We start from the raw sequence: 25,289 nt of genomic DNA, 5'->3' as shown, positions 1-25,289 counted from the left end.
TATATAGATACCCTGACCCCCGGTAGGATAGCCAGCCAGCTCATACCCCTTAGTATATAGCTAGCCAACCCATGTGCCCCCTAGTATATAGCTAGCCTTCCCATGCACCTCCAGTATAAAGCCAGCCTATACCCCCAATTTATAGCCAGCCCCTTCTCCATAGTATATACCCAGCAGCCCATACCCTCTAATATATAGCCAGCAGCCCATACCCCCTAATGTATAGCAATTAGCCCATACCCTTTAGTATGTAACCAGCCCCTGCTCTCAGTATATAGACAGTCTGCTCATGCATCCTATAAAAAACAACAACTCGGTACTCACCTTTCCGACGTCCCCCACAGGTCTTCTTCTTTCTTCTGATGCTCCATCTCTGGGTCCCTGCACACTGCCAATGTAATATTTTGCTTCACTACTTTTTCACAAAAAATTGTATACATTTTTTTTATTTTTCCATTGGATAAGGATGTAAATATAAGGGGGGAGATTTTCCAAGAATGGGACTGCACGATCCACCGGATATAATTTGTGTTTATGTTACCTGTGTTTATTACCTTTAAAAAATGAAATATTAATATGCATAGATAAAGCTTTAGCATATTTAGATCTTCCTATCCATTGAGCATGAGTCAAATCTATTGATATGGTCACATCTGGTTGTCTCAATTATGTACATTCGGTCCTTTCTATACAAAAAACCCTAATTGAAAGACTAGTATATGCACTTTTCCTATGAGTGAATATACTGTTGTTTCTTTTGTGCCTAAAAATAAGAAAAGGTCAAGATGCTTTTGTACATCAACATAACATTGACTGCTATGCTATAATATACAATTGTTTCCCTCCTATTCCAATATCTACCATTCCCTGGTTGAACTTGATGGACATCTGTCTATTTAACCGTATATAACCATATATTATGTAAATAACTAGAGGCACAACATATAATCTAATTTATGACAAATTATATACATACTGTATACATACTGTCCTTGGGTTATACAGTGTGTGTGTGCGTATATATATATATATATATATATATATATATATGTGTATGTGTGTGTGTGTGCATATATGAGAAAGTTCCCTCTAATGAATTACCTTACCTATACAGTATAATATTAACTGCCCCGCTAATCAATCAGTGCATATGCTCAAATTACTTCTGGTGTTTCAAAATTTCTGGCCTCTTAAGGAATACAGGTGCAGGCTTTTCCAGGTGGGACCTGTTTTCTGCTATAGTCTCTGCTGATTTTCACACTCCTGCCTGCCCACCGCCCACTCCACTCCTTGCCCTGACACACCCAACGTGGCTAGCAAGTTGGAAAAGCCAGAAAACTGACGTGGAGGGGGAGATTTAGGTGGCAGCTTTCTGTTGGAATAATGAATCTCCCCAATTGCGTCTGTTTACTTTGTGCCTGTGGGCCTGTTGGTCCAGGTTGTCCACTAGCAAGTGAATATTGTAAAAAATACCGCACCCTGCTCCCCAGGTAAGCATGCAATAATTGCAGGTAAAATAGCGGAAGTCATGTGCATGCTTTCCAGATGGAGCCAGTCTCCCTGGCTCCATCCACCTCTGCAGATGTGCACATACATGAGCTTTTTGCTGCCTGTGTTTATGTGCTTAACTCATTTACTCCTTGTGCATGGAAAGATAAAGCTGATTGAGAAATGTATAGTAATTAACAGTGAGTCTCTATGATGACACCAATCATAAAAAAGTGGTTTTATCAAAGTTTAGTTGATCTGAAAGTCCCCATGCTCAGAGATGGACAAAGCTGTAGCATGATGCACAGGCATGTTCAAGCCCCCCTTTAGGGTGATCATGAAAAATACTCAACTTGTGCATATTGGCTATATAACGAAACATTTGATTTGATTTTGCTCGAAAAGCTGCAAATGTACCGTAAATCGTATTTGTTGCTGAAGTATAGAAGTCTATATGAAGTCTAGACATAGACGTATTAAGACTCAGTACTTTGGAGATATAATTTGCTAGTCATAATTTGAATAATAACAAAAATATGTGCCAGGCAACACAAATCAGATCATAATATTACAATTGTAATTCTGAGCAAAAAACCCTTCTATTAACTTGGTGATGCAGGAGACATTGTAGATAGTATTGCTGTGTTTGCTTGTTTGTGATTGGTGTTTACTACACAAAAAGATGGGGGAAAAAATACACAGCTTCTGAATATTTGTCTCTAGGGCAATGCACCCACACTTGTCTCCTGTTTTCTTTTTCACTTTTGGTCATCAATAAGGTTGTAGTAATTTTTGTCATGAATCTGTCAGCTGATCCTCCTCTTTTCTTTCATGACACAATACACACCAGGAGAGGATGTTTTTTTGCATATGCCTCCCCCTTTCTCTGTGAGATATTGTTGCTGACCAACTTTAAAACACTACAGTATTTAGGATCCCTGCCGTGCCATTTTAAGTACTTGGACCTGCAAAGTGCCCCAAGCAATAACTACCTGAATTGCTTTTAATTACACAATATAGCTGCATCATCTTACTTCAGATTCTTTTTGATTGATGCTATAAGGCAATTGTAACCGCGGATGATGGGATTAAGTGCTCTTGAAGTGACTTTAGCTTCTTGTCGGAACAAAGGGAAAGAAGAGAACACTCGGTTTCCTTTTTGAACAAGCTGCCTTTTTCACGTGCTATATAAAGAAATACAATTAACAAACATTACCCGCAGAGGGAAATTGAAATGTACATTCAGACTAGAACTGCTCTTGACTGCAATTAGACATATATGATCCAAGCTATTTGACCATTCATTAGCGCTAATTATTTTAGAAATAAGTCCACAGAAGAAATTATTAAAATGAAGAGCGTAACTATGGTTCATAGCATGTGTGAGAAAATGTATGATATGCAGCTGGAGCTGCTCATCAGATGGATGTTTAGTAGGCACACGCCTGGTCTATCCACTGTTGTAAGCTCCCAGTGTTTGCACAAGTCCTGCTGGTGTTTGTCATAAACAACTTGTACCTTTATTTTCTTAATTAGACGCCATTATTGTGCAAATCCTGGTGTCTTGTAATTTCAGTTGCGCTTCCCTTGCTGTGCTTTTCTTTGTTTTAACATCTAGCGTTCTCATTGTAGACATTGTATTTATGTATTGTTCTTTAAATGTAACTATAACCATACTCCAGTTATCATATCTTGTATCCATATATACACAGGATGGTAATGCACCCAAGAGAATTGTACAATTTGAGCAGAAGTCAAACATGATATTTGATTTTTAAAATCTACATGTGTATAAATGTTGAAGTGATGATTTCATATTAAAAGCTGTCACTATCCATTGGCATCATTGGTGCATTGCTGTGGATTTCCATCGTCTCTGGAGTGGTCACTTAAATATAACAGTAGACGGGTTAAGAAAACATAGTAGGGAGGCCTGGATCTATAGTGTGAGATCTAACTTGTGATTCGGACTTATTTTTTATTATTTTTAACAATTTGTCTTCTTTACCCCAAATCTCTTGAAACCAAACAACCCATTAAAAAGAAATCTTGATAAACCAGGGGCACTTACTCATAGATCCCAGGACTGTGAATGTGGTATTCTTATTATATTTGCTATCTATGGCCTCCTTCTAACATCTGTAACAACTGTTATAAATATATTAATAAACATGCAGGGCTTCACAGGCAGTCACAATGAGCAGAACAGGTCTACCCTCCTCCTACGTTTACTGCTGCTGCAAGATTACATAGGCAGAGGGGGGGGAGAGAACATGTGGTTGGGTGAGACATGTTTTGCTCATTGTAACAGCCTGTGAATCTGCAGCATTGAGGGGCTCTGTAGCTAAAGTTGATTTAAGAAGAAAGGAGGCCATGGATAACACAGAACAATACGGTCTATGAGTAAGTGCCCCTGTGTTATTATGCTTCATTTTGATGGTAGACTTTCTTTAATATTTATCATAGTAGAAGCTATGATCCTCACAGCTTGCAGGTGGCACATTGTATTTAAGTAATTAAACAAGATACAAGTGATCAAACATGTCAACTTTATTTATTCAGAGTAATAAAAATTTTATGTGTTCTTGAAGAAGTTGCCTCCTTCTTCCAATTCCTAAGACATTTTGTAAACCATATCTTTTGATTACCCTAGATTTTATAGGTGGTTCTGGAAAAGCTTGGAGACAACTCACATTGCAACCACTGCTTCTGTCTTTGGACAAGGACACACGTTGCAGAATTGCAGCTGGTTAGCCGTAGCGAGTTCAGGTGACTTACCTGCAATGATTTATATTAGTAGCATAGCAGATGTAAATTATACAAAATCCCATCCATGTGCTGCTAAACATACTACCATTGTTTATGCTGCAGGTCAGTGGTTAAAGGGGTTGGCCACTTTCAGTAAATAATTGATATTATTTGTGTAATGAAAAGTTATACATATTTTTAATATACTTTCTGTATCAATTGCTTATGGTTCTCCAGATCTCTGCAGAAAGCTTCTCTGATTATTTCCAGTGGATAGAATCTGTCCATAGTGATATGATGGACATGCAGGTGCATGAGCCATTATTATCACTGAGAGCAATAGGCGCTGTGTGATACTAACGGCTCGTGCACCTGCATGTCCATCACATCACCATAGACCGATTCATATTCACTGAAAGTAAATAGAGACGTTTTCTTTAGAGGCACAGCAAGCAGAGATCTAGAAAACAGTGAGGAATTCTTACAGAAACTATATTGGAAAATTGTATAACTTTTCCTTAGACAGACAATATAAATTATTTTCTGAAAGTGGACAACCCCTTTAACACAGACTGTGAGTTACTGCTGCATATTCAAGTCAAGATAGAATTCTGTCCACCTGCTGCAGGCAAATTGTATCTGAAAGCCATGACAGATACCAACTATTTCCGTCTTGCTTGTCCGCTACAGACATTCTGCAGTGATTTCCACAATGTTATTCCCTGGCCTTAAGGTCAAAGCAAATAGTCCCTGTGCAGTAAATAGTCAGAGTAATCTTAGTAATTTTACAATAACAATGAAACAGGCTAAGCATCAGTTCTAAACTTAGGGATTGGCCATAGAGATATGAGAAGTGATTGTGGCATTGTACGATCTAATGAAGCCATGCTGGTTGAATTTTTTCTCAGACAGGGAAACATAAAGACAGGCATATAAAGATTTTTGCAGACAACAACACAGACATTTTAATGGACGTGCATTTTATTTTTATTTTAATGTAGTTTAATATACAAATACAATGAGCATTTTGATCAGTTTCCAATTTAAAATTGATGAATGGCATTTGTTCAAGACATTTTGATTTGGTAGAGGTTATGTGAAGTAGCATCACAGTTATTGTACTGAAGCATAATTAATCAGTCATAAATCTTTCTATATAGATATGTTGTGTTAAATGCTTGAAAATACAATTTTGCAAAATACGTAATTAAATATTCAATTGCTGATTTATATTTTGTAATTTCTATGCCTAATTGAAGAACAGTTTAGTTTTAGCATTTATCTTAGCTGTGCATCTGAGTGCCATCGAACAGCATCTTTTAGTACATCAGGACATTGATTTATTCTGCAGCATTTGGACTCAACCTCAGCTTAGCAAGATATCATGTGCAAATGCTGACAAGTAATATGTCCCTTACCGTGTACCCTGCTTGACTCCAAATTTATCATGTTTCAGTGGCTTACTATAAGCACACTATTGGGTATTTTAATGGGTTTACAGGGAAGCAGATTTTTGCAAGGCAGAGAAGTTGGCTATTAGTCAACTTTATTTCTGGCTATATTTATCAAATTTGCAAAGTCTTGAATATTCAGCCTCCTGTTGACTCTCATATTTGTGTTGTATGAATTTCATATCTAAGAGAAGCAACTGGGATATTAGGATAACGCTACAAGATAAATTTGCCAGTTTATGTACACACTGCCAAGATTACCTACATTGATAGCTCAAATTTCTAACAAAATGGTATAGATTATAGAAATCAACAAATCAACTATAAACTATTAGGAAATAACTTGCTAAAACTACCCTCATTCCGGTAATAAAAAGTTAATGCTAGCTGTTAAATATAAATCAGACATAATACAGAGAGAAAAACATGTATTGTTATTACACTCAAGTAATAATATTTTTTGCATAAATAAATGTATACAATAAGGTAATGTTAAAGGCTCTTTAAACCATTTTGTTACGAGACAAGCAAGAAGGTTTTTGTTAAATTGTAATAAACAGTTTGATTTAGCAAATTCTGTAAGGGCTTTAGACCTGACAGATGGTAGCTTTAGCTTTTCACAGCACCACAGAACTGCATCTTAACAGGAAATAGAATTGATCAATAATACTTAAAAGAGTAGCTCCAGGTCTTTCTGTTTAGAAAAGAAACAAGGAAAACACAAGAAGTGACTTATTTGTCATGGAATTTTACCTTGCATTGTGAGTTTACTTTACAATCATATTATTAACCTACAAACTGAGCAAAGACCTCACAATAATATCCCCACAGGGGGTCAAATAATAATACATCGCCCACCTGCTGGGAAAAAATATCTATGACCATGGTGTTATAGCAGATTGCACCATTATACTGATACAATCAAGAAAAAGCAAAGACAGCTAAAGCAAATAAAAACACCCAAATGCAATGTAAAAAAAATGATAAAACAATGTGGATAGTCATTTATAATGAAAGGTCGCTGTACAGTACATTGTGTTTCATGGGTTTCAGCAGTGAACTCCCTCGGCTGTTGACTGGCTGATAGGGATTGTTGCCAAAATGTAACCAAAAAGCAGGCATCAATAGGAACCTGCTAAGCACCAGAACAGGGAGACGGCTGGGACATTTGTGAGGCTAGTACAACTTACAGACACTTATTATTTTTTATTTTTTTTATGGTATCCATATTGGGTGATTTTAATTAGTTGACTAACATTTGTTAACGCTTTATGGGCAGTGATGAAATAATTTAGGCATGTTTAGATATTAAGGTACTTGGCATTGTTCACCATATTGTAACCTTTACTGCAAGTCAGCCCAATTCCAAAGATACATAATTCAAACTTAAGCTTTGCTTATGTTGTATATTCAATTTTGCAATGCCATTCTCTAAAATCCATAGGAGGCTAGTTGGGAGCATTTTTTTTATTGAGAGATGGATTGTACTTTTCATTGGTGTCATTTTTGATCACTTCTGGCATTGTTTTTTGGTGTTTTTTTTATTACAGTATACATAATACATACTAATACGACACCTATAGCATATAAGGGGAACTTGTAATCAGAAATTAGCCTAATAAACAAACTACCAATATTTTGTCAAGCAGCAAAACAGCTTCTAGATAATGCTTCTTTCATGACCAAGCGTGGTGGCATCATCCAGAGTATCAACATTAAAGTGAGTAATGTAAGTTTGTATAAAGTCAAGGAAGAAGAGAATTTAACACAGAATTCAAGCTTTCCCTTCCTCAGAACAACCTCTTCACTGTAACTAATGGTCGTGCATCCGGGAGCATTAATAACCACATCTCCCATGCATTTTCTCACTCAGGCTTCAGAGGTGAGGAGAGCTTGACTTCAGTGTCGAACAATCCGCCTCCTTGACTTTATGCAAACAATTTACATCTCACTTCAAAGTTGATTCTCTGTATGATGCTGGACCATGAAAGAAACATGACCAGCTGCTTGACAACATACTGTTAATAGTTTAGTATGCCAATTTCTGATGACAGGTTCACTTTAATGTGAGAGTTTGGTATTGGTCTTGTTAAGTCTGTAATTTTCTTTATTTATATTTGTTCATGATGTTTAACTTTCACAAATCTCTTGAATGCTCTGGTCCTTACTATCCACAGAAGCTAAGGGATTAATTGGCTACAACTATTTAAAAGGTTGTTCAAAAGATTTTATGATAGTCATACTAGATTATTGATCATGAACATACATCTTACTTTTCTTGAAGGTAAAGAATCTGCTATAAGTTTTTCTTACATAAATTTATAAACTAGATTCACAATCCATATGGCAAACAAAGTTTGGATTGTTAAAGTATTCTATTAAGCTTTACTATTGCTCTATTGACAATGACTTTAGATAACATTGCCTCGAGATTGGTGCAATATGACTGTTTCATGGGGGGGGGGAATTAAATGTTGAATTTTGTTTTATCGTTGACTATAAATTTAAATCGGAAAGTACAACATTTCTCTCACTATTTTTTCTGTGTCTGTATTCTAATATTGCCTTTTCTTCCATGACTTACTCATTCCATTTTTTTAATCCCTATCATTATTTGTCATTTATAAGGTTGTTTGAAAGCAAATCAACTCCATGAGATTCTTCAATACGATTCAATGGTTTGTGGATGACCATAGGAGGCACCTGCTTTCAACCTGAGGCAATAGCGGACAACAAAATCATCCTTCTGATTTGGACTTTGGTATTGATCCCTTTAGTTATGGTGTGAAGACTTGTTGAGATTAACCTTTTAAAGTGCTGGAGGATATTACTTATCACAAAAGATGTGAAGCCCTTCTAGGTACAGCTTGATGTTAAAAAAGTTGGGTGTGATAGAAAATTTCTAATCCCATTTGGTAGTTTGACTTGGCAAGTTTGAAAGAAAGTGAAATTTTTAAAAAGAGGTAAGGCTCATATCCTACAGGGATAAAGACTAGAATCATCTGGGAAAGATAAGGCTACCCTGGTAATAAGCTAGGCCCCATTTTATAGATGTCTGTTTTAAAATCTAGGCGGAAAAAAAGTTGTAGGCTAATTGCTTTTTATCTATGTGAACTTGCTACAACCATGTCTTTAAACATTTAGTCTTTCCCATGAACAGCCAACCAGCATGATGAGTATAACGGAAAGCAATTACAAAATCAATGAATAACAAACTGAAGTGATGATGACAGTACACTTGTTCCCAAGTGGATAAAAAAGTTATTACCCATCTACAGTAGGACTGTTGAATTCATATCGTTATATCTTTTCAATAAAACAAAAAACAAGAAATTACAGATGAGCTATTGCCTTTTTACCCCAAAGGGAAGAAGCAGGAACCCACCTGTACTATGGTACAGCATTTACTTCATTTGGTGGCACATATGTCATTAACCCGGTGCGCTTCCGGTGTATGGAGAGGGCTCATAGGCCCACCCAAGATCGGTGTTTGCAAAAAGCCGCGATTGGCTTCAAAAAGATGGGCTTTGCCATCTTGGTGATGATAATTGCTCCCCGTGACATCATCAGGGAGCGGCGATTGGTCGCCATGACAGCCTTGGGTCTTCCGAAGACCTGAGGCAGTCTCGTTTTAACCTATTCATAACAATGTGCGATTTGCACATTCTAAAGAATGAAGTGGAAAATCCCCATATACTGCCATACTGTAATATGGCAGTATATGGTAAGATCGATCAGACAACCTAGTGTTAAAGTACCTTAGGGGGTCTAAAAAATAGTGAAAATAAAAAAGAGTTTTAAAAAAATTATACAAATCACCCCCCCTTTTCCCAGAACTGATATAAATATAAATAAACTGTAAAAATCATAAACACATTAGGTATTGCCGCATCTGAAATTGCCCGATCTATCAAAATATAACATACAGCGTTTAACCCTGTAACTGAAAATAGCGCCCAAAGTAAAAAATGGCACTTTTTTGCCATTTTGAAAAATATAAAAAATTCAATAAAGAGTGATCAAAAGGTTGTACAGTCCAAAAAATTATAGCATTGAAAAAGTCATCAAAAGTCAACTGCTTCCTACTTCCCATAACAGAGCATGGAATATTACATATCATCGCTATGAAGTGCAATTTGTTATGCTGAAAATAAGCCATCAAAGAGCTCTTTACTTGATTTTTTTAAGGTGGGGAGTGAAAAATGGAAATGAAAAAACACAAAAGGGCCAGGTCATTAAGGGGTTAAGTACTTTCATTCTGTTTTATTTGTATTCATAGCTTCAGTATGATTTGAAAATGTTGACATAGCATGTGGACAACAAACGGCTGTTCAATTGATTTCCTGGTAATAGGAAATTTTAAGTCTCTACTTTTAAATAAAAAGCAGAGGTCCAAATGTTTGTCCGTTGTCATTAACAATGCAAAGTATTTTACAACCCACGAGGCATATTGTAAACAGTTCTGTTACTCTATGTATCACAGTTTAAGCTATGGTTAAATTACAAGTTAGCTTAATTCTGCTTAATTTTTTGCACATTAACCATGTTTTCTTGAAAAAGTCATTTTTTATGTAACTTAATTATAACTTAATTTTTCTGTTGATGTAGCTGTATGAGGGCATGATAAACCAGGGACACTCACTCCAAAATGCAGACACTGTGACTGTGATAATCTTCTTACATGCATTATCCTTCCTTCTAAAGTCAACTTTTAAAATTATGCTAATGTGTCTGAAGGGCTCTTGGCATGTTACTAGAGCCCCTCAGTGGCGCAGATTCACAATGAGCAGAACATGTCTCCACCTCCCCCTGCTCTCCTCCCTCAGCTTGTGTAATCTTGCAGCAGCGGGAGGAGGGGATATCTGCCATGCTAATTGTCTGTGAAGGACTCATTAGCACAATTATAAAAGTTGATTTTACAATGAAGGTGGCCATAGACAAAAAAATATAAGAAGATCACCTCAGTCACAATGCCTGAATCTACGAGTAAATGTACCTGGTTTATCATGCTTCCTTTTGGTGGTAGATTTCCATTAATAATTAAATTGAAAACTGTTAAAGCGTAATTGTAAAGTTATAATGATTTTACCAAATTCTCATATGTGATTCCCCCAGAAGCAGAATGATACCGATATTGTGCTCCCCGCTATTTTCTTTCCAAAGTTATTGCATTTTCTGATCCGAAAGTGTTTGACATAAATCTTTCTCACCAGAGGTGCAGTGGGCGGACTGACATCTTCCTGTACCTACCCTGAAGCCAATTTACTTTGCCCACATATCCCATGATGCCTTGTATTTTCTCTCAAAGTAATTTATCTTTAAATAAAAAAAGTAAATCCACCGAACATTGCCCAATGTACATACAAGGTGTAATGAATGACCAATCTGTCAGCTTTAATCACATGGTAGAAATCATAAGTAACAGTTGCAGGAAGTGTATACCTTGTGCTGTGTGAGCACTAAGGGTTAATAGCTTGTCCAATATGTGCACAAAGTGTGAGTGCAAGGTGGGGAAGGAGGTGAAGCAGGAGATGAGGAGAGAAACAGTTCTGTAAAATCACATACTGGAATGGAGGCACTGATAGGGAACAGGGGAGATATTGTACCTCACTATTCTGTGCCTGAGACATCTGTATCCACAGCATTGAAAACAATGAGCCACATTTATTAAAGCATTTGTATCAGTTTTCTATTTGACTTTGCACCAAAAATAACTGCTTCCATATGTATTTATAAAGTTTCTGCACCAGTTTTGTGTTGTGACTGCACTGTTTCCGACAAGACAGAAAAAATGTGCAGGGGTGTGTTAGTGCTTAGTGTGAGTTTGCTCCACAATTCTGCAGCATGAACTTTTGATAAATGTGGCCCAGTGAGTTCTGTTACACACACACAGAGGATTGTCACATTACCTCCTCCTCTGTGAGCAGGGAACAGCAGCCCTTCCCCTCCTATGAGTCCATAGAGTTGTTATTTATAGGACGGTTTCCAGGGCTTATCAGCAGATGGAGAGGAAGGAGTTACTTCAGCACTGCGATTATCTGATTGGTATAGCGATGAAACTGCTGGATATAGGCAAAGTTCATCACAAAAAAGCTATTGAAAAAAACTTTACAGTTGTTCTTTAAAGAGTAACTGTAAAGTTTTTTTTCCCATAAATCAATAGCTCTTTGCCTATTATCTTTGTTTCCTATATGCAGTAGTTTCTTTGCTATCCCCCACAGATTACCTCAGTGCTGCAATAGCTGCTTCCTCTCCCTCTGCTGATATGCCCTATGAATCCATACTGTTTCTCTGTCGGTTTCATGGGAGGGGAGGAACTGCTGCTTCCAGCTCACAGAGGAGGAGGTCATGTGACAGTGTATGTAGCAGAGATGGATGTGTCCAAGACAGTGAATGCAGGTGTCTCCTGTACAGAATACTAAGGTACAGAATACACAGAATATCCCTGTTTCCTATCAGTCCCTCCATCTCAGTCTGTGGTTCTACAGAACTTTCTCTGTCTCTCTTTGCACCTTATGATGCTCCCTTCCCCCACAGCATCATGTCAGTATCAGCTCTGTGCAGGTAAGCTATATACCCTTAGTGCTCACACACCACAGGCATAGACTTTATGTACTAATTATTTCTTCCACTTATTACATGTACCCTAATCCTGCATGTGATGGAAGCTGCTAGGCTAGTCATTATTTACATCCTTTATGTGCAGTGTTCAGTGGATTTACTTGTGGGAAACTATATGGATTTAATGCTAAATTACTTTGAGAGAGAACACAAGGCATCATAGGATCTTTGGGCAAGCTGGCCTCAGCTTGAGGGCATAGACTGACAGACATTAGTCTCCGCCCACTTCCCCTCTGGTAAGAAAGATTTTTGTCACTTTCAGAACAGAAAATGGGATAACTTTAGAAAGAAAAGTACGAGTAGCACAAAGTAGGCATCATTCTGTTTGTTTTCAAAGCGGTGGATCATAAAAAATAATTTGGTAAAATCACTATAGCTTTACATTTACGATCTAAATTTCAAAAGTAGGTGATTTTTTAATTTGTGCATTATTTTAATAGTCAACAGTTTTAACCTTTAAAACATTATGAAACTTTAAGCTTCATTAATCTTAGGAACTAACCCCGAAGAACTGACCTGTACTAGTTCAAATTGAGTAAATAAGGTTCCTATTTAGGTGTGTGCCTTTAAACTGTGTATGCCTCATACTTCTACCCTCTCCATAGACTTTTATTGTGAACTACAATCTGAGACCTTTCTCTAGCAAGATGGGTTTTAGACTGGAAGGTGGGGCAAGAAAATAACTCAATAAGTTTAGAAATACAATTTCTCTGATATTCCAAACTTTATTTTTTTTAAAGGGAACCTGTCGTCACTTTTTCACATACACAGCTAGTGACAGGTCCCTAAAGAGCCCTATTAACTAACTGAAGCTTGTAGCTAAAAATTGTTTCCTTTACATCCCCATAAATCAACTTTGTTATTCTATTCCTCCCCATGTCCCTTCCCTCTTCTAAGTAATTTGCACTTTATGTCAGGTGATGTCATCTAAGGTCCTGTTTCATTAGCAACATCTATCCCATGTATGTATCTGATCACAGAATGCCTTCATGCATAGGGAGACCCTAGATCAGTAATTGCGATAAATTTGTGGGTCTTAGTTGTAGTTTGGGCACTTGGTCTCTAAAAGGTTCGCCAAGTGCCAACACAGAAATGTAATTAGTGACTTATACTCTATGCTCTGTCACAGCTTTCATTCATATTAGCACCCTGAAGACACCAATAAAGAAAATAGAAGAAATTTGGCTGATCATTTTAGCTTCCCTCCAATATCCCATAAACAGGAAGAATTGTCAGGGCCAGAGCAGGAGCTCTAATGATAATCCAGATCCATCCACATCTTCCCAATCCTGCAGTAGTCCCAGGTAGCCATGTCACTTTAAAATAGCTTTGTGCACAGCAAGTCCTGGGCTGTCTGAGACTGCAGGAAGATACCTGAGTCATCTCTGGTGATGGCCTAGGTGCCCACAGAAAGGGCTCTAAGTGCCACCTCTGGCACCAGTGCCATAGGTTCGCCACCACTGCCCTAGATGATATCACTCTGGCGACATGACTTTAAGTGCCCAGTGATGTTACAGAGTGCTCTCTCAATGTTCCACAAAGCAGTCCTTTCAATCAGGAACTAAGGGCAGCATGGTGGATAGTGGTTAGCATTACAGCCTTGCAGCACTGGGGACCTGGGTTCAAGTCCCAGGGTCAACATCTTTAAAGAGTTTGTATGTTGTCTCCATGTTTGCGTGGGTTTCCTCTGGGTCCTCCGGTTTCCTTCCACACTCCAAAACATTCTGGTAGGTTGATTAGATTGTGAGCCACATGGGGACAGGGACCGAGTTGGCAAGCTCTGTGCAGTGCTGCGTCATCTGTGTGTGTTATATAAATAAAGAAATTATTATTATTATAAGGAGGCAGTGCAATGCAGTAACCACTGAATATACAAGGCCTTATTGGACCCACTTAGTATCATTAGATTCACATTAGGTGAGTTCCATATAAGTTTACAAACTGATTTTTTAACATTGAAGCCATGGAAAGGAACCATTTCGGCGTAAGTGCAATTTTTTAAATTATAGTTTTTGATGAACAATTTATTTTGGGTTGGTTGATTTCAATGGCAGGTTCTCTTTAAGGAAACGTGTCATGTTCACTGATTGCAATTGCCAGTCATATCTCTTCAAGAGATGATGCATTTCTGATAGCTTACAGTCTAATCTTTAAATCCACAGCAGGAGTATATCAAGATTCTTTTCTTTAACAGTAGATTTAAATGTAAAGATATGTCAGATATGCAGCTGTCTGGATGCCTCCACTTAATCTAGAGGAAAGGGTATGAGAAGGTGTTTCATGTTATATATGGAGGTTCCAGAGTGACCTTTAGGTATGACAGTAATATGTCGGTGGAAAACCCTCTTTATAATGCATTTAAAAGACCAAATAATGTCATATTCTGGTTCATCAGAAAATAAATTGATATGTTTAGACTGAACTTAAAATTACAAAATAAATATATTCTAGTGAATTAAATAACCTACTTTGATATTTTCTTTCAAATTATTTACTTTTTAACAAATTTAATATATTGAATGTATTTTTTTTTAGACCATCTCTATGTGCAAATGGCTACCCAAGGATACCTAGAAAAAACTGTTTATATTCTCCGATACGATATGCTCATAAGTATGTCCCTCGCAGAGCCGTACTGTATATACCAGGAAACGATGAAAGAAAAATACAAAAAATTTCCTCTCTAAATGTGGATTGTGCAGTTCTGGACTGTGAAGATGGAGTAGCCATCAATAAAAAGGTAAGCAGTTAATCATGGTTATTGCACTAGCTTTAGGGGTCTATACAAGCAATGTGTCACCAATGTCCTTTTTTCATTATCTAAACCAGATAGTTATACATAGCACGTTTTTATTTCATGAACTGTAGATTTTCTTATTAAATTTTCTGTACATGAATATGTCTGAGCTTTTCTGCTACTCTGTTAATAGGTTTTAACAGCTGCACTGTGGTCATAGACAGCAATACACTTGAGTCTATGAGGACATTTTCTACCAATGTCTTGTGTATGTAGCGGAAGTTGATAAACTGTATTTTCTATAGAAGTGATATATTCTATTGTAATCCTGTATGGTCTGTGAAGCAAATGAAGTGACTACTGCAAAGGGGTTTCAATAAGCTTAGTGGCCAGAGTGAAAATCACAGGATATGGTACTTATTAAATAGTATCTTGTACTGCACCTTGTTTGAATAAAGAAGTTCTTCACATTGGTGAGTGCCGCCTCGCTTTTCTCTGGGCGATATTCTATATTCGTACTACTTGTTTCTGGCTGAGAAACACCATTTCGAACTGTGGCGAGTCATCGTACTTTGTGCCTCTATCCATTTACGGACTACTGTGGGGATCCGCTGATCATTAGTGGTTGGTGCCGAAACTATCATTGTCTCACTTGGACTTATTAAATAGAACACTAAATATAGATAGTGATATAAAAATGTGATTCATACACTTTAAGTCTAATTTGTGTTGCTGTTAACTGTTTAGTCCCTTAACAACCTGGCCCTTTTTAGTTTTTTCACTTCCATTTTTCACTCACCGCCTTCAAAAATCTTCTTTTTTATTTTTCCACATAAAGATCTCTGTGACGGCTTATTTTTTGCAAAACAAATTGCACTTCATAGTGACGGTATTTAATATTCCATGCCATGTACTGGGAAGCAAGAAAAAGATTCCAAATGCAGTGAAAATGGTGAAAAAACACATTTGCAACATTTTCTTGTGAGCTTGGATTTTACAGCTTTCACTCTGCTCCACAAATTACATGTCTACTTTATTCTTTGGGTCAGTGCAATCATGAGAATACCAAATTTGTATAGGTTTAATAATGTTTTTATACATTTACAAAAATTAAAACCTCCTGTACAAAATTTTTTGGGGGGATTTTGCCATCTTCTGGCGTCAATAACTTTTTCATACTTTGCTGTGCGGAGCATACAGTACTTTTGATGGCATTTTCATTGCTATAATTTTTAGGACTGTGCGACTTTTTGATCACTTTTTATTGATATTTTCATATTTTTCAAAATGGCAAAAAAGTGCCATTTTGACTTTGGGCGCTATTTTCCGATAGATCGGGCATTTTTGGATGCGGTGATACTATTAACATTTATATTAGTTCTAGGGAAAGGGGGAGGATTTGAATTTCTAGGCTTTTTTTATAATTTTTTTAAAAACTTTTTTTTATTTTTACTTTTACTATTTTTCAGACTCCCTAGGGTACTTTAACCCTAGGTTGTCTGATCGATCCTATCATATACTTCCATACTACAGTATAGCCGTATATGCGGATTTTCCTCCTCATTCATTACAATCCCTCGGGTCGTCATGGGGAGCCACGATCCGCAGCAATGCACTGCCATTTTTTTGAAGCCACCAGCACCGTTGTCGGTGGTGATCGGCCTGAAAACACCCGCGGGTGTTACCTGTAAGACTTTGCTGCAATATTCAGCAAAGACTCACTGGCCATGGAGAGGGCTCGGCCCGCAAGCTCTCTCCATTTTCTGGAACCTGTACGACGCGTGTCAGGAAGGGGTTAAAATATTATATAGTTTAGCAATTGTCCCTGCACAATCTAATACCGTCAGTACAGATTAGACAATATCAAACATAAAAGGAACACACCCACAACTGGTTACACCCAATTGGCTAAATTATTCTATATTTGGGTATATAACTACCTTATATACTCGAGTATAAGCCTAGTTTTTCAGCACAAAATTTGTGCTCAAAAACCCTAACTCGGCTTATATTCGAGTCAACTAAAAAAATAAAGACAAAACTCACCTTTCTGACGTCACCCGTAGGTCCTCTTCTGTCTGAGACAGTCTGAGACAGAAGAGGACCTATGGGGGACGTCGGAAAGATGAGTACAGTGTTATGTTTTTTTCCTACTACAGGGGCTGGGCAGGTTGTATGCTACAGGGGCTGGCAGACTATATACTGGGAGGCTGTAACCAATGCATTTCCCACCCTCGGCTTATACTCGAGTCATATGTTTATGAAGTTTATATCCAAATGCATGTATAATTATAAGTGTAGATATGCACATAGAACAACATTGAACTTTCACAATGACATCATCAGCACACAAAGCAAGGGGCATCAACATGTTAATATCATCACCATCAAATGATCAGCCACTGACAACGCCTTATTACCTTTACTTAACGTTTCAGGCTAGAATCTTATCCAGTGCTATTTCTTCAAAATTTCTAAACAATCACTGCAAAATATTAATCTACATGTACCTAAAATTGTTAAGTGAAATGTTTTTGCTTAAGTGCAAATGTGTGACCAATTCCGGTTTCTGCATTGTCTTTTTATTTTAATGTTTTGGCTTTGTGCCTTCATTTGAATTATGAACCATTGTAACACAATTTTACAAATGTGGAAAAATAGGATTATAACAGTGGGAGTAGAGAAAAGGGACCACATTGAAGTTAAAGCAAGTGGTCTCCTTCATTTGCCAGTAATGATGAGCTCTGTAAATTGGGATTAATACATGCAAACAAGGCTTAATCTGTTTAAACTTTCAGCTTAATCTTCCTCAAATGTAAACAACATTTGTGATGCCTTAGAGATGGAAAATGATTGGACTCCTGAGACCTTGCTTATCCTGTTCAACATTTTTTGTTTTTACATCTTCAAAGAGAAATTTCTGTATTTATTGAGGGTGTTAAGTATAGCTAGGCAGAATTTGTTTCTTGGCTATTTAGTTAAAACCAACAGGGATTAAATTGGAATTTATAGCTGTTGGTAAAACGTGTGTGTTTTCCTTTACCGCTAAATAAGCTTTTTAGATCATTGAAAACTTAATCCTATTACCATGTTGATAGATGAGATGACATTACATTGCACATACTTTTGTGGATTAACTGCAAATGTATTAATAATAACAGAACCCACAGTAATAGACATACTCTCAACTACATACTGTAGATGCTCTTAAGTGTGAAAAATCAGACGTAATACAGTTTGTTTCCAAACTACCAGTCAGTTGTATGCTAAGGGGACATCACATTCTGTAGGTTTATACTTGAAATGGGTGGGTAAATCAACAACAATGAAACTTACACAAGCTGCTATTCTAAAATCAAAGCAGAGCTGGAGAACAGAAAAGCGTAGACAAACTCGACCTTTTATATGTCTTTTAATCCTTCTAGAACTATGGGTAGGTTCTATCTTCAGCTGTGTAAATAATTATAAATTATGGTGTATAATTTCACAAATATAGTGTTTAATTCTGGGCAGTTGCTACATTAAAAGATTACAAATCAAAACTATCAAAAAATTACAAAGAAGTCTACTTCACTCATGACCTTTTGAAATTTTAGGATCACTTAGAATATAGTCAAAAATAACGATGAAATAGAAGCTCTGGATATCAAGGAGGGTGGCTTGGTTGGGTTACTGGAGTACCGTAATAGGTTTGACAATTATTCTGTGCCACACAGTGGATCTACAGCACATGCTGGGACTAGGGCACTTGAGAGCTGCAGTAGTCAGATAATTCACATGTGTGGTTTGTTCATATTAGGGGACCCACAGTTCAGGTCGATGCCACTGGCACACTGAACGCATTTCCAAGCCCTCTGAATTGGACCTTAAACACATGGTGAGACATTTATCTGTGTAGACAGGTTTTAGACACTTGCTACTGGTTTCGCAAAATGGTCATGGCAACCTGTGTAAAAGAGACCAATAAGTTACACCAATAGGTAGCATATTTTCAATAGGAAATGTGAATGAACAGATTTAAAGAATGCCAACATTTTGACATTACAGAGCAGTAGCTCTGTGACATTAAAGTAAATACATTACACAGTTCTCTTGCATTATATTAAATTATTCTACTAAACATTTAACCTGTTATCATAATATGATTTTTACAAACAGCTTACAATGGTTCAAAAGTGGACTGATATAAATATTAGTAAACAGTAAAAATCATAAACACATTAGGTATCGCTGCGTCCAAAAATGCCTGATCTATCAAAATATAATAATGGTTTTTCCCTACGTTTTACCTCGCAGCGGATAATAGCACCCAAAGCCATTTTGAAAAGTATAAAAAAAATCAATAAAGTGATCAAAAGATTGCACAGACCTAAAAATTATAGCAATTAAAATGCCATCAAAAGTCACAAAAAATGAAACCACCCACAGCTCCGTACACCAAAATATGAAAAAGTTATTGGCGCCATAAGATGGAAAAATAAAAATAAAGATTTTGTACAGGAGGTATTAGTTTTTGTAAATGTATGTAAACATTATAAAACCTATACAAATTTGGTATCCCCGTAATCGTACTGACCCAAAGAATAAAGTAGACATGTCATTTGGGGCATACAGTGAAAGCTGTAAATTTCTAGCCCACAAGAATAAGGAGCAAATGTGTTTTTTCACCATTTTCAATGCATTTGGAATTTTTTTCCTGCTTCCCAGTACACGGCATGGAATATTTAATACCGTCACTTTGAAGTACAATTTGTTATGCAAAAAATAAGCCATAACACAGCTCTTTATGTGGAAAAATAAAAAGTTATAGATTTTTGAAGGTGGGGAGTGAAAAATGGAAGTGAAAAAACTAAAAAGGGCGCGTTGTTAAGAGAAATTGTCTGCACACAGGTAAAAAAAAATGTATGACATCTAATTGAATAAATGTAAATATATGGCAAATTAATAGAATTGAATGTAAATGTCCACACAAGAATACCCCTTTAACTTTTAATGAAGAAAAAATGTTTTGATAGAGGGAGTTTGCCAGCCTTATGTTATATATCAGCGAGGGGAAGGATGCACATCTTTTAATTAATCTGATATTTTTTCCTATACGTACTATGTTACCTCTCATGAAAAACAAAAAAAAAAACAAGCTTTGTTTGGATACCCTCACTTGAGCTGCAAAAAAGGAAAAAAAATGTTTAAGAAAATAAAGGTGTTACAAAATGTCACACCAGTTGAAATTTTGCTGTGGCGATCCAGGCATTAGAAGACCTTGGTCTTTAGAAGGTTAAACCTTCTTCAATTATTGTGCAAGGTAAAGATTAAGCATATGGGATTGTTATAATGTCACATATTGAATTGCAATACAGTAGCTTTAGTAGTGTGATGAAGTACAAGAAAATCGGTAATATCTGTTTTTAATGTGAAGATCACATTTTGTAGTGGAAATTCATTGTGTAGTTATTTCTTACTGTTTCTACCGTATTGCATTGGCAAGTCTTGTACATTATAGGTGATTGTAGCCAGGTTTTTAGCCAGTTTTTATATCAACATGATCACCATCAAAATCCATCTTGATAAACATGGACACTTACTCATAGATCCAGGCACTGTGGTTGTGATAATCTTCTTGTATTTGTTATCCATGAAGTCCTCCCTTCTAAAATCTACTTTGAAAATCCCTATGTACCTGTGTTGTAGCATATAATCTAAAAGTAGAAATCACTAACTTAAACTTTTTACATCTTTTACACCTGCCTAACATATACTTCTGAGTATGAAATTATTTGCAGCTCTTTCTGTCCGACAAAAAATAGGTTAACCAATAAGTATTATCATCTTCTGTTCTTAGCTTTTCTCTGAACGCTGCTGTCCAGTCACTTCTAAAACCTCTAAACAGCAGAACTTAATTTCAGCCTCCAGGACTGCATAAAATCCAATTCTAGATTGTATTTGTCCAATATCACTTCCAATCTGCTCCTCCACTGAGAGGCTATTTGCAGTCTTTGTGCTTCATGACATTAAAACCAATAGGAAATGGTCGTAGGGTGATAGTTGTTTGTGTCACTTTGAAGTTGTTTATTATTTCTTGTTTCATGTTTTAAGCCATAGAGCCTTGGGAAGAATCATAAGACATGGTTTTCAATAAAAGTGTATTATTTACTTAGCTTTTTTCCTTTCAAATTCTTTTCCTGTAAGACTGCAGAGCTATTAAAATTATCTTATTATAATAGGGTGGTTTATTCATTAAATGGGTTTTGTACATTGAATAAAAAAAACACTTAACCGAGTAATCATTTGTTCTAAGACTGGCAATGACAAAATGTTAACATCATTTAAATTATAACTTTGTAGCCCCATTTAACGTCTTTTTTATTACATAGCTCTCATAAAATTACATTTGGGTACTGGACATGGAAAGTTCTCGATTAAAGATGTAAAATTGCTATTTTTTTTTTAAGTAAACTTGTTTATATCTATTAAGCTTATGGCAAATATATATCATCAATACTAAAATAGGAACATAGATTATAAAATGTTTATAAGAGTTTTTTTTTTCCAACTTTGTAATACAATGTAAAAAGATCATACATAACAGTACTTATTTCATTAAAAAAGAAGAGAAAGAAAGAAAACAGTGAAGAGAAAAAGAAACGGTCCATAGTACAGTATAGTATGTTCGAACGCAACCTCCGCCATCTGCAATTGTTAATATTTTAGTAGTCTTTTATATGCTGGCAAAAATGTCCACATTCTGTCCAAATCGTCCACATCTATTACACCACATTCCCACATGCACTGTTGTGTCCTCCAAATTTTGTTAACCCCATTAATGACCTCCATAATTGTGGGACACAAAGCAGATTTTAAGCTTTTGATTATAGCTGCCCTGACTGCTGAACAAATCCCATTTAAATCCCATATTCACTATATTCCTTCAGTAAACGGTTGGGAATTAGAATTAAAAATTTAACAATAGTTGTGTTGATGATAATGTTGTTGCCCATTTCCTTAGGCCTTTAATCAATATTAAAAACATGCTTCCAAAACTTAGCTATTTTAGGGAAATTCAGCCATATATGGGATAGGTTTGCAGGTTGATTACAATTTACCAACACATGAATACATCAGGTGTATACTTGCCAGTCTACTAGGGGCTGAATACCACCTTGTCTGCAATTTAAAAAGTGTTTCTGAATGTTTCCTTGAAATCAAGTTATCGTTCCCAGTTTGAAGTGCTTTTAAGCAGTCAGCCAAAGGAAAGGTACAAACTAATTCTCTTTCCCATCAGACCATGTAGCTAAGTTTACCTTTCCACCTACATCCCATCCAATCCGCATAGGCGATAGAAATTCCACCACTAAATTTATCATTAACTTTTATAAACTTAATGAAACCAGCAGGCCCCCTTTATTCTAAATGGTTGCAGACAATCCGGAAGCAGATATAAAATATTTTATCCTTAAATACATAAACATTTCGGATTGAGGTATATTAACACCTTAAGGATGCAGGGTTTTTTCGCTCAGTTCTCGCTCTTTACCTTCAAAAATCCATAAATTTTCCAATTTTCCATGTACAGAGCTGTGTGAGGGCGTATTTTGTGTGTAACAAATTTTACTTTTCCGTGATGTTATTTATTATTCCATGCCGTGTACTGGGAAGCTGGAAAAAATTTCCAAATGTGGAAAAATGGGAAAAAAAACGCATGTGCATCACTTTCTTGTGGGCTCGGTTTTTATGACTTTCACTGTGTGCTCCAAATAAGAGCTCTACTTTATTGTTTGGAGGCCCTATACTCCTCCATTCCCCATGATAAGGGTATTGAGGTGGTTTAATTTTTTCTGTCTACTAGAGGAAGGCAGTTTAGAGCTCACAACTCGCTTGTCGTCAATCTGTTAAGGTTTTCCCTTACGCATAATTTCTTTGTGTTTGACCGTAGGTTTTACCACCAGCTCAGGGGCACGGCGATGGGGAGCCCCTGTGCTCCCACTTATGCCAATTTGCTCGTGGGCTGGTGGGAGAAGACCATGATATTTGGGGACTCTCCACCTAGAGACCTTGACAAGGTAGAGTTATTTTTGAGGTACATAGATGACATATTTGTCCTGTGGAGAGGCGACAGGGAATCATTTCGTACCTTCGTGAAAGAACTTAATATTGGCTTACACTTTACATGTGAGATAAATTCCATGGGTCTACCCCAGACTACCGTCTTCCGGAAGCCCACGTCCACCAATGCACTGCTACGGTGGGAGAGTAATCACCCAGCCTGTCTACGTAAAGGTATCCCCAAAGGACAATATTTGCAGATGAGATGCAATTGTAGCGATTTTAAGGACTTTAAAGCTGTGTCAGATGATCTACGACACAGATTTAAAGAGAGGGGGTACCCAGATCACTGCCTGCGATCAGCATTCCAATATGCAGCGGGGAGTGATAGACATGACCTGATAATGACTAATGTACACAGACAGAGACCCACTAATGAAACAATTAGACTCATTACCACCTTTGACAACGGGGCCAATATGGCCAAGGAGATCCTGACAAAACACTGGTCTATACTAATGATGGATCTCGATCTGAAGGATGCGGTCGGTGACAGACTATTAGTCACCTTCCGACGCGGGAGATCTATACGCGACAGGCTGGTAAATAGCCATTTCGTGGATCCCACACTTGGACCTGGCTACGGCAGAAAATATCGGGCTGTTTCAGGTGTAGTGGATGCATTGCGTGTCCCCGACTGACCACAGGGAAAACGTTTGTTGGCAATAACACCAATAGGGAGTATGCCATCAGAGATTTTATAAATTGTAGATCGAGGGGGGTTATCTATAAGGCGACTTGTGCATGTGGACTGGAATACGTGGGCAAGACCATACAGGAATTCAGGAGAAGAATTGGGGACCACTTGGGGGATATCGCCAACAATTGGGACACCCCCACAGTGTGCACAATGGACAAGTGGATGCCCTTAAGTTCATGGGTATTGAACTGGTGCCGATCCCTCAAAGAGGGGGAGATTGGGACCAGAGGGTCTTACAGCGTGAGGCGAGGTGGATAGACATGTTAAACACGGTAGCACCTAGAGGGCTTAATTTACAATTGCAATATGCCTGTTTTCTATGAAGGCCCTTATACCTACAGCCTAGAGGATCTTTCCGATTGATAATATATACATATGTTCACAATCCCGCAGGTGAGACTGTTTCCCCTCTACGTGCCGATCAGAGATTGTTCTATTATTAACTGCGTTTTTTGCTATTTTTTGTAAACCATTTTTTGTAAACCAATATATGTTAACACATTGTAAACAATATATGTTAACACATTGTAAACAATGCAATGTTAACATGTAAACAATGCAATGTTAACACCTTGTAAACAATGTTATGTTAACACTGGAGCGAATGCACCTTTAAGACAAACATGATACATCCTTGATAAATGTATCTAAGCACATCGATGGGGATACTAACACCTGTTGACTAGTACGAGCATTCCATTCCAGTCAATGCTTTTTATGCTATGCTCATTTACCTACTCCTTGTACCTCTCACCTTATACAATTCCTCGCCAGAATTCTTGTTTTGTGTCCGTGCCTCGGATCGTTGATGCTGTATTCACAATAAGCATTCAGGTGCACCTGTGAGCCATGGCAACCCATTTTCAGTATCTGAGACTATCACCCGGAAATGAATGGGGAGTTTCCGGGTCGCCACGGTCTGCGGCACAGGTGCAGATGGCTGACAAGTCGTGCCGTCGTCCAGGCGACCGGAGCGCTCCACCATGATTCGGTAAGTCACTGGGGGCGGGTATGTTCTCCCTATTTAATCTCACTCACATAGGAGCTAGATGTCGCACCTTGGTCAACACCTTGTGTGAACACACGGCTCTTCCGAGGGATGAAGGCACTCCTTCCCCCTCCCCCTTCAGGCTAACCAGACTTGGAGGCATTAGCTGTATGGTAAGCAACATTGTGATTTTGCCCTTATTTATTATAACTATTTGGGCTCAACTAAACAATATGCTTGTTCCATATACTTATTTGCAGGGCTACTTCTGTGTTGGTATATATTCTCCCTCTGTCGAAACGCGTCAGGGAGGTGTGATACGTGTTTTAGTACACGGGATAGTTTTTGGGACTGCCCTTGTAAGGGCGGGAGTCATGGGGTAATAGGGTTAGACTGGTTATAGAACCCTACACCTTCCTGTCTGTAATGACGATAGGCTCCCACCCAGCCCTACAT

General features: G+C 37.4%; 1 protein-coding gene across 1 annotated transcript in view; it reads left to right on the top strand.

The window, feature by feature from the left end:
* CLYBL (citramalyl-CoA lyase) overlaps nt 1-25,289 on the top strand; it is a 230,676-nt gene that overhangs the window by 110,832 nt on the left and 94,555 nt on the right. Inside the window, 1 exon segment of the mRNA XM_072135513.1 lies at nt 14,844-15,048. Within this exon segment, the coding sequence (XP_071991614.1) occupies nt 14,844-15,048 (205 nt within the window).

This window comes from Engystomops pustulosus, chromosome 2, assembly GCF_040894005.1.
Source record: "Engystomops pustulosus chromosome 2, aEngPut4.maternal, whole genome shotgun sequence".
In the NCBI taxonomy this organism is placed as follows: domain Eukaryota; kingdom Metazoa; phylum Chordata; class Amphibia; order Anura; family Leptodactylidae; genus Engystomops; species Engystomops pustulosus.
The sequence above is the reverse complement of the archived record's forward strand: the minus strand, read 5'-3'. Positions and strand labels throughout refer to the sequence as shown.